Source organism: Pezoporus flaviventris, unplaced genomic scaffold (genome assembly GCF_033815535.1).
Source record: "Pezoporus flaviventris isolate CSIRO_AGI_PZ_B2104156 unplaced genomic scaffold, CSIRO_AGI_Pfla_v1 ptg000064l, whole genome shotgun sequence".
NCBI classification, from domain to species: Eukaryota; Metazoa; Chordata; class Aves; order Psittaciformes; family Psittacidae; genus Pezoporus; species Pezoporus flaviventris.
The window spans coordinates 3,631,856-3,643,007 of record NW_026892612.1 but is presented as its reverse complement, the minus strand read 5'-3'; the positions used below and the strand labels follow the sequence as shown (position 1 = coordinate 3,643,007).

Genomic DNA, 11,152 nt, shown 5'->3' with positions numbered 1-11,152 from the left:
CTAATTTTAGTTGGTTTCTTGTGGGTAGTTATTTTTCTACATTTTAGTGAGTTACATGTCATATTATCTCTGTCACAATCTAATCGGCACCCTATACTGACTGATTCTCCCATTGTTCCTTGAATTATTATCTGTTCCCGAGGCACATAAGGAGAGGGGTATATTGTTTGAGTACCGCAGAAAACTACTATGGATAAGGTTAGATGTTTTACCTCAGATTCTGATCCCACGTATCCTGTGTATCCAGGGAGAGCTAAGTCCCAAATCGGATCAAGTATAGCCCAACTTGTAGCTCCCTCCCCCTTTTGATATAGCATGATCATACATAAAACTTTGACGAAAATTCTGCAGGTTAGATTGCTGAACATTTTTTCTCAATACATTTATCTCATGCGGATGAGTTTTAATTTCAGTTCATTACTGCTTGGTGTAACTTTCCAAGGAGCCTTTGGAGCCTTTTTGACTCGAGTGTGATGAATCCAGGCGTTCTGCTCCTTAATCTAGCTAGCTGTGAAGGTAGTGAGTAATACTTGGAATGGTCCTTTCCACCTTGGTTCAAGATCCTCTTTTCCTATAGGTTTGAAAGATTTTATAAACACATAATCTCCAGGCTGTATATTATGTACTGGGCTATCCAATCCCCTGCTTCGAGTTCCAGCCACATGCTTTTCAATTCTCCTGAGCTGCTTCCCTAACTCTGTTATATAGGTGTTCATAGTCTCTTCTCTCGCTTGGGGAGACATTCCCTGTTGAACCCCATATGGTCTTCCATATAGAATTTCGAAGGGACTCAATCCCTCTTGTGCTCTTGGTTTAGTTCGAATTCTCAATAGGGCCAATGGAAGGGCCTGGGGGCAAGGTAGCCTGGCTTCTTGGCCCAATTTCACAATTTGTTGTTTGATTAGATGATTCATTTTCTCCACCTGACCACTTGACTGAGGGTGGTAGGGAGTATGAAGTTGCCAATCAATACCTAAATATTTGTTAATTTATTGTACCACATTTGAAATAAAATGTGGTCCTCTGTCTGAAGATGTAGTGGCTGGAACTCCAAAGCGTGGTATTATTTCTTGTAATAGTGCTTTGGTCACTTCTTGTGCCTTTGCACTCCTAGTTGGAAAGGCTTCTGGCCAACTTGAAAAGGTGTCTGTCAATACTAACAAATGTCTATACCCCCCTTTCCTCAGCAGTTCTGTGAAATCGATCTGCCATTGTTGTCCTGGTCCATTACCCTTTCAAATTTGACCCATTTTGAGCTTGGGAGTAATTTTGGGATTTGTCTGAAGGCAAAGATCACAGTGGCGAGTTACCTGTTGAATAGTGGCATATAATTTTCTGGCCACAATCTTGCTTATTAAATATTTATGTAAGGTGTCTGCTCCCCAGTGTGGTTTTTGATGTTCATTCTTTACTAAGGACCATAACACTGATGAGGGAACAATTATTCTTCCTTGTGGTGTGCTAGCCCACCCTTCTTCATTGAATATTCCATTTTGATCTGCAATCAGTTTTTGATCCGCCTTATTATAATTTGGCTTACCTTCTAGGGAAACCTTCCCATCAGGGACTAGTGCTCCTTCAGTTGGTACCTCACCTTTTGCCGCTTCTTTTGCCTCTCTGTCTGCCAGCTCATTTCCCTCTTCTAATTCAGAGCTCACCTTCTGGTGTGCCTTAGTGTGCATAATCGCTACCTTCTCAGGTAGTTGGACCACTTCCAATAATCTTAATACCTCCTGTGCATGTTTAACATTTTTTCCTTGTGAATTTAACAGTCCTCTCTCTTTCCAAATAGCGCCATGCACCTGCACGACTCCGAATGCATATTTTGAGTCTGTGTAGATGTTTATGGTCTTTCCTTTTGCCAATTCCAGGGCTCTGGTCAGGGCAATCAGTTCCGCTTTCTGTGTTTATAGGCAAAGGTCCAGATTCTGTTACCTCTGCAGGTAGTAACTGCATATCCAGCATAACGCTTTCCGCTGATGACATAGCTGCTCCTGTCAGTAAACCAAGTTTCTGGGCTATCCAAAGGAGTATCCTTCAAATCTGGACGGCAAGAATAGGTGGCCTCAATGGTTTCCAGGCAGTCACGATGTACAGGTTCTCCTTCATTTCCACTGAGGAAAGAGGCTGGATTGACAATGTTAGTTACCACTATCTCAACATCATCTTGCTCTACCATGATGGCTTGATATTTCAGGAATCTCTGAGGAGAAAGCCAGTGCCCACCTTTCACTTCCAGTACGGCAGACACTGTGTGAGATACTAGCACTGTCATTTTCTGGCCCAAAGTGAATTTGTGTGCTTTCTGGATAATTAGCACGACTGCTGCGACAGCTCTAAGACAACCAGGCCATCCCTTGTGTCTAATTGCTTGGAGAAATAAGCAACTGCTCGTCGGTATGGACCCAGATTCTGTGCTAGTATCCCCAGAGCAATCCCCTGTTTCTCATGGGAGAACAGAAAGAATGGTTTACTTACGTCTGGGAGCCCTAAAGCCAGAGCTGACATAAGAGCACACTTATCTGGCGGGAGGCCTGCGTAGCTTCCCTTGTCCACTGGAGATTTCTGTTTCCATTAGTAATGAGTGCATATAGAGGCTTTACAAGCAGTCCATAGTTATAAATCCACAATCTGCACCACCCTGTCATGCCCAGAAAAGTTCGTCGTTCTTTTATTGTTTGAGGTTTTGGGGTTTGACATATTGCTTCTTTGTGCTCCTGTCCCAGAGTTCGTTGTCCAGCGCTAACCTCATAGCCCAGGTAGATTACTTTCTGTCTTACTATTTGAGCCTTTTTCTTAGACACCCTATATCCCTGGAGTCCCAAAAAATTTAAGAGGCTTACCGTCCAAGCCACACAACCTTCTTCTGTCCGGGTGGCAATTAGGATGTCATCCACATACTGCAGTAGTCTTCCTTCATCCAGTGGAGCTTCCCAAGACTCTAAGTCTTTGGCAAGTTGTTCTCCAAACAGGGTGGGACTGTTCTTAAATCCCTGAGGCAACACCGTCCATGTGAGCTGGGTTTTGCTCCCACTCTTGGGGTTTTCCCATTCGAATGCAAAAATTTTCTGGCTGGTTTCATGGAGAGGGAGGCAAGAGAAGGCGTCCTTAAGGTCTAAAACAGCAAACCAAGTTAGCTCGGGAGTTAAGCAAGTTAGTAAGTTGTATGGATTCGCTACCACCGGGTAAAGATCCTCAGTGATTTTGTTAACAGCTCTCAAGTCCTGTACCACCCGATATGATCCGTCAGGCTTACGGACTGGTAAGATAGGGGTATTAAAATCGGATTGGCACTCTTTTAGTAATCCTAACTGTAGAAAGTTTTCAATTATCGGACAAAATCCTTCCCTATCTTCCTTTTTTAAAGGGTATTGTTTAATCCTAACTGGTTGTTTTCCCTCCTTGAGCTTAATTTGTATCGGGGGTGCATTTTTGGCTCTTCCGTTTGAGGACCATACTCCCGGGAATACTTGATCTAATGTATCTTCCCTGACTTTTTCTTCTGCCTGGTGTGTGATCAGTTCTAGGCTTAACATTTCTATGTACTGCTGATCATTTACTTTCAAGGCGATCTCGCCTCCTTTGAAGGTAATAGTGGCCCCTAATTGTTCCAATAAATCTCTCCCCAGGAGAGCCTTTGGAGCATTGGGCATACATAAAAATTCATGAATGCCCCATTGCTTTCCCAATTGATACTTTAGTGGCTTACAAAAGTATGCTTTTTCACTTTGGCCAGTTGCCCCTCTTACAGTAATGTAGTCTCCTCCTACAGGTATCAATGCCTTATTCAGAACTGAATATGTTGCCCCAGTGTCTATTAAAAATTCTATGTCTTCTTTTTCATCCCCTAGCTTTATTATAACCAGTGGATCCACTAGGGAGGATTCCCCCAGTCCCTGTCAATCATCTACATGTGCCACTACCCGCTTCTTGGCTGGTTTATGCTGGTGATTTTGATTTTCCCTGTTTCTTGGGCATTCATTTTTCCAGTGTCCAAATTTTCGGCATAAGGCACATTGTTGTCTTCCTAGCTGTGGTTTCTGTCTCAGTTCTTCTATTTCTTCCTTCTTCCACAACTGCTACTAATCTTCGCATTCCTTGTTTATAACCTTCTTCCTGATTACTGAACACGCTCCAAACTTCATCCAGCAACACTTCTAAGTTTCTTCCCTCTGTTGGGTGTAGTTTCTGCAGCTTTCTTCTAATATCCCCAGTTGACTGACCCAGAAACAACGACACAAGTTGTTGTATTCCTATTTCTGAGCTAGGATCTAGTGGTGTGTGTGGGCACATTGCATCTCTGAGCTGATCTAAGAACTTGGAAGGTGACACCGAAGGGCCCTGTTTTACAGCATATAATGCTGACCAGTTTATGCTCTTTGGGATGGCTCGTTCCACCCCTTTAATGATCCGCTCCTGATATGCCTGTAACCTTTCTCGCTCAGCCGATTGGTTAGGGTCCCATTTAGGGTCCTATAGAGGGAAAAATTCTTTAACATCCTGTTGTCTAGTCTCGTAATAGTCTTCAGCCAGATCACTTGCTGTTTTTAAAATTAATTGTTTTTCAGTTTCTGTCATTGCCTCTAATAGTAGCTGTATATCGTTCCAGTCTGGATTGTGCTGCCTCACTAAAAACTGTAAATATTTTGTAACATTAACTGGATCATTACGATAATCTCTGGCTACCTTTTTCCAGGCTTCTAGATCTGATGTTGTGAAGGGCACCTTTATTAACATGGTATTTCGTTCCGGTCCCACTGCTTCCCGAAGGGGTGCCTGTAAAACTTGTTTATGTCATGCTCGTGAGGAAACTGGACTTTCTGAGGGAGTTTCTGAACTTTCTGACCCTGTGCTTTCCCGTCTCTTTGGTGGAGGCTTAAAGACATCTATTAATTCTTGCTCTGTATCATGGTGCTGGACCTTTTCCTGTCTGGTACAACACTGACCAATATCACAAGAGGAACAGCAGCGTTTGGGCTTAATTTGGCTGTCTCTTGTCTCTTTTTCCATGGCCAAAACAAGGGGATCCTGGGGAGGTATCATTCCACAAGCTCTCTGGCACTCCGGGTGGTTTTGGAGGGTGAAAAACATATCCGCATAAGATACTTCATCCCATTTCCCTTCTTTCCTCAGAAACAGCATTAGTTATAACATAGTGTTATAACCCAGTGTCACGTTAAGTGGCCACTTTACTCCATCTTCTCACTTACAAAGAGGCCACCATTGATTGCAATATTTAATTAAGGTCCTCTTATTTTCCATGCCCCTGGGTCCTATGATCTCCTTCTAATGTGCCAAAATACACCCTAAAGGGCTCTTTTTCAAAATTTTCTTGCTCTGACCTGCCCCCATTTTCACTTTAGATATTTCTTCCCCTTAACTTCCTTTGATATCTCCTGCAAATTCTAATCCAGTGATCTGCCCTTACTTCCCAGAAAGCTCTTGGGACTTTGTGACTATTTCCACAAACCAAGCCGTATATTTTGGGTCCCAAATGATATCCCTCAGGGTGAGTGTGGTGAGTTCCCCAGTATTTCCAACTACGCCCAAAACCGTATCTCCAAATCCACTGCTCCTGTGAATGACTGTAAAACTCACACAGTGGACACTGCCATATTATCCATGCAAAAATGCCACTTATAGTACAGAGTAAAATTTCAACAGGGTACACACGGGATCCCTCTTGAGTATCAAAGGGTCTGCTCTTTGGTTGCACCAAAAATTCAGGATCTGCTACCTGTCGTAAAGCTAACCACTGTGGGAGGGGTAATTGTACCCTTCCCCAATTCTTAAGCTGCCTAATGACTACAGATGGATTTTGCAAGACAAGAAATGAGACCCCTTCTTCCCTTGAATCAGTGAGTATTTTTCACAGTATTATTCACTGAAGGAAGGGTAATTTACCTCCCCCCCCAGCTTTTTAGCAGCTTATAGTTATAACATATATGACCAGACAGGACAGACAACATAAACACTTCATCCGTTTCCAGCCATTCCCCTTGTGGAGAATACAGAACTGCGGATTGGGACTCTGCATTCGCTTCGTAGCTATGCCACGTCTCAGTCACACAAACCACTTACATTAGGGATCCCACACATTCATACCGGGTTCCGCTTACCACCAGATGGATTCTTGCACCCTTCAGTGAAACCTGGAGCTCGATTGATGTTTGGCCGCTCTATCGGCAGGCTCTCTTAGCCCACGAGCTCTTAGGATTCATCCAATACAAACTGCTGCTCTATCAGCATACGAATCCCTGGGTTCACCCGACCCACTCCCAGGGTTGCTAGCGGCCACTCTATGGGTTGGTGAATCCTTTCGTGCTTGCAAGCCCTACCTACCAAGGGAACTACGCTGTGCACCAGACGTCTCTGCACACCTTACCAGCAGCCCCAGGTCAAGCGTACAACTTACAGACCCTCCAAAATTATCAACAAAGTTTAAGCATACCATTTTTCTGCTGCCTGCGCAGGTCATTGTCTGTCCCTGCAGTGAGCGGAAGAGGAGCAGAGCTCCCCCAAGCAAGTGGCCTGGGGCGCCTAGGATGTCCACCCCTCCGCTGATCCTGCAGCCAAACAGACGTTCTCCTGGCTGGCTCGCCAAATTGATGTCGGAATAGAATCCACAACTCATTAAAGTTGTAAAGTAGGTATGCGTTTATTCAGCTGAAGACGCGTGGGGGATTACTCCTCCAAAGGCATGCGCACCTCAGTGTCATTTCCTCTACATTTATCTTCTAAAGTACTACATATGCATTAGGTTACATAATACGTCTATGCATATTTATGTCCTATCCCTGCTTCGTATTATAATGAGCTCAAAGGTCCTTTGCACATGTGTAGTGCCTCCTGGTGGTCATGGGCAGGGGTCTTCAGATGAAGTAAACGAGTCTTCCTCAGGCCTGAACTTTTCCCCCTTGGTCCTCACGCATGCTCTTTAGGAGCCTGTATGAGTCTGGTCTATGTCCAAATGGTTTTTGCTGAAACTTAAGTAACCATTTTGCTTATTAGGAGGTTATGTTCTGGTACTGCCTGATGAGGCACGAGAGGTATTTGCTGAGTGACATCTCTGTTCAGCAAGCTATGTAACTTAAGCGATACCACCTTGTACAACCCCCCTGTACAATTTACCTAACCCTCTTGTACAATAGTCTACATCTCCAGCTTGATGTTTTATTCTGCGGGAGTGAGAGGGAGAGGTTGGCTGCTTGTGATGCTACTTACAAAACAAAAGACTTTTCTGGCAATAGAAACTGGAAGTGTAATTGTTTACTGAATTTGTTTTCACATCAGACACATTCTGTCCATAATTTTGTTAAACTGCTGATTAATATATTTTAAAAACCAAAACTAAATAGCAGACATGTTATACTCTTCTTGGTGTGGGCATGCTTCATTCATCTTTAAAGGCAATTTTCTGAAACTTTATTTGGAACAGAAATTAATGCTTTCTCTTAATAAATCAACACACTTTAGTGCCAAACAGTCTCTCTCTGCTCTCCACTCAAATTCCCCATAAATGAGAAGACCACATATGCCATGTGTCTCAGAGGGGAATAAAAGCCTTAATGCGTTAGTGGATCTGCAAGGAGACTGATAATGGCCAGGGTTCTTCCCCTTTCACAGCAGTACTACAGGCTCTACGGCACATATGAAGAATGAAATGGAGATTGAAGGAGGAAATGCTAGGTGGTTTTGCAGCTTTCATGGCTGGTCAGACAGAGCTTCTGGGGCAGTCACAAAGATCCATAGGAGGTTGAGCAGCCATGGCTTGGCACAGGCTACAGGCTCGTGCTCTGCAGAGGAGAGGCACAAGGCAAAGAGGAGCCCTGCTCCCCTTTTGCTTCTCGCAGGCATGGAGATGCTGCCCAGCCCATGGTTGCCGCATGGCAATTTGAAGGCAACTGCATGCAGAGAGACATGGCTCTCTCCACTTATCACACATCACACTATTGTGAAGTCTGGGAGGGAGACTGTATGTATTCAGACACCAATGAACACAGATAGTTACAGGTCCCAATGCTCTGGAAGAACATGTGCATTTCTAAGTAATAGTTCGACTACTACAGCAGACCTACATGAGATTTCCTGATTTTCTTAAAGCTTTAGCTCCCAATTCATACCTGCTTTTTCCAAAGCAAATTACTGCTTAAACATTTTATAGCATGAACTGTCAAATACCTATTGTTAGTCCACAAATTAAGCTTTCTAACCCTTTTCATTTGATCTCTAAGTGTCTAGTTCAGTTGCTGGGACTTTCAGGAGGTGTATTTTTTTTTTTTCCCCTATGGAACGTGACAGCCTGGGCTATGTCGATGTGGGAATTGCTAAATTTGGGCTCTCCCATGTGCTACAGCATGTCTTTTCATGTATCTTCTCCCTTCTCCTTCTGAAAGCAAATGTATCAGCTATTCTTTTGCTCCATCTATGTGACACTCCTGTAGTTTGCAACCATTAATTTCCATCATAAATATGTAAACATCTGACAGCTCCTATAACTCCAAATAGTTTCTTTTTATTGGGTGCAGCTTTGCCCTTTTTTTCATGATTCCGCAAATTGACAGATTCCAGCCATCAATTTAACAACGTATTCCAATTTTCAAATTGCTGTCACCAAAAACCTCTGTAGTGGCACACCATGATTTAGTGATTCTATCATATGATTTAACATGCTAACTATCTTCAAAGTCTGGCATCAGTTGCTTTTTTTTTCTGTAAGTATAAAAAGAAAATAAAAGACTCTATTTGCAAACTTAGAACAGCAGGAAGTTTATTTTTTCTTCCTAACCAACAAATCTGCATTGCTTTTCACATCATACAGAAAGCAATCAAGACAGGGAAACTACATTTAGGAAATAATTTCAGAGACAATGTCCAATATAGTATGTATCTTCCACTCCTGATGATAAAAGTGGTTACTGCTTTGGCCCTTTTAAAAGGTATTTCCTCTACATGCATATGCAGGTCCAATGCTCATGTGGTCTTCTGGGTTCGTGATTAAGAAAGAAAACATTGTAGAATAGTTTTGGTTTGAAAGGATCTTAAAGCTCATATAGTTCCAACTCCCCTGCCATGAGTAGGTACATCTTCAACTAGACCAGGTTGCTCAAAGCCCCGCCCAACCTGGACTTGAACACTGCCAGAGATAGGACAGCCACAGCTTCTCTGGGCAACCTGTGGGCACCAAGACTTCAAAATGTTTGTTACTCAGTAACTATACTTTTCATTATCACACTAATCACAGTTGTTGTATGGTTCAATCTAATGGAGTAGGTTAATATTTCTGAGTCATAGAAAACCTTTTCTATAATAACAAGGTAAATAAAATAACTTTGCAGGTTCTTATGGCCTTTCAAAACCAGTGAAAAATAAATGCCTACATCCTTTACCATGTCAATATTTCTGAAGAGTTACAAGTGACAAAAGCAATCTTCAAGGACAAACTTAACATGTATCATAGCCAGAAAAAAAATTAACTAACTGTGCTTTCTGATAAGGTGGGAATGAAAGGTAACTACTCAGAGAGAGATGGGAAATTTGTACAATGAGCTGATGGCAGCAATAATGCTGCTTTTTTATCTTCATAGAATCATAGAATAGTTAGGGTTGGAAAGGACCTTAAGATCACCTAGTTCCAACCCTCCTGCCATGGGCAGGGACACCTCACAATAAAGTGTATCACCCAAGGCCTCGTCCAACCTGATCTTGAACACTGCCAGGGATGGAGCATTCACAACCTCCCTGGGCAACCCATTCCAGTGCCTCACCACCCTAACAGGAAAGAATTTCCTCCTTATATCCAATCTAAACTTCCCCTGTTTAAGTTTTAACCCGTTACCCCTTGTTCTATCACTACAGTCCCTAATGAAGAGTCCCTCCCCAACATCCCTATAGGCCCCCTTCAGATATGGAAGACTGCTATGAGATCTCCACGCAGCCTTCTCTCCTCCAGGCTGAACAGCCCCAACTTTCTCAGCCTGTCTTCATGTACTCATACAGTTGTATACTCTAAGATTATAAATTTTGAACTTCCTGAAAAAGAAAATTAAAATCTTAAATTTTATGAACTATGCTGATATTCTTATCTAGTGAGACACTTGATACTTTCAATGGATGCACTGTCTCTCCAAGTAAAAGCATATGGGAGTTCATCCCATATGGTTAGGAAAATGTAATTACACATGCCACTAAAAAGTACCTTCTGTTGCTTCCATTGAAATTTTTTAAGAACTGAATCAACTCTTTAACATGCACTTTTGTCTTTTAAGGGGTTTTTCTTTGCTCTGATACCCAAACAGTTCCAAAGATAAACCTTAACTGCAAGGGAAAGTAGGGATCTAACCCTGGTTGTTTGATTATTTTTACACCACTGTTAGGAACACCACCCAGAAGATACACTCAGTACAGTGGGCTGAAATGGCCAAGGATTCTCCCAAAGCTAACAAGTTTTGAAATCTACTTGCAGAATAACCTGGAACAATTTCTGCCATGGGCAGTACTGCAAACCAGGTTTTCCCAGTCATTCTAGTTCCACACATCAACAGACTTATTCCAGATTTATACTGAGCAGGTGAGAGTGACCTTGTTAATTACTTTAGCTACAGCATGACCTCACCTAGAGCAGGCTGAAATCCAGGAGAGCATCCAAGCAGCCCCTCTGTGCACAAATAGCACTTTCAGAATTCTCTCCTTTTACAGCTTTCCTCTGCATGCTACCAATGATATTGTATATTATCATTAGCATTCACAGTTATATTATTATTCCTGCATTTCATAGAATTTGAATAAATAGAACATACTGACCAAATAAATTTGCCTTTTGACTTCCACTTTTATGCTCACATCACAATCTTTAACATAAAAGTATTATGTTGAGATTGAAAATACTACAGAAGAATGCTTTTACTGAAAATACTGGAAAAAAATAACACAAGAGTACTGTTAGTTTAATTTGGTGTTTGGCAATCCTTATGTTTGGCTTTATCACAAATCGAGTTGAGGCTTATTACTTGGATCATGTAGACATGCTTGTTTCTGTGGTACCTATAATGTAGATGTTCAATCAAGATGAATTGAAAACATCTTAGTGCTGCACAATTAGTACTTCCATGTATTTAAAGAAGAGAAAACATATGAAAAGAAAAGTTGGTAA

The 11,152-nt window shown here is 42.2% G+C and overlaps 1 protein-coding gene across 1 annotated transcript; it reads right to left on the bottom strand.

Moving 5' to 3' along the window:
- Positions 1-500: 500 nt before the first annotated feature.
- On the bottom strand, positions 501-6,478 carry LOC133278239 (uncharacterized). Its single transcript, XM_061470751.1, is given in 7 exon segments — positions 501-1,232; positions 1,311-1,933; positions 1,936-2,361; positions 2,364-2,547; positions 2,589-3,874; positions 4,224-4,473; positions 6,386-6,478. Coding segments are annotated over 7 exon segments (3,594 nt in total).
- Positions 6,479-11,152: the final 4,674 nt, after the last annotated feature.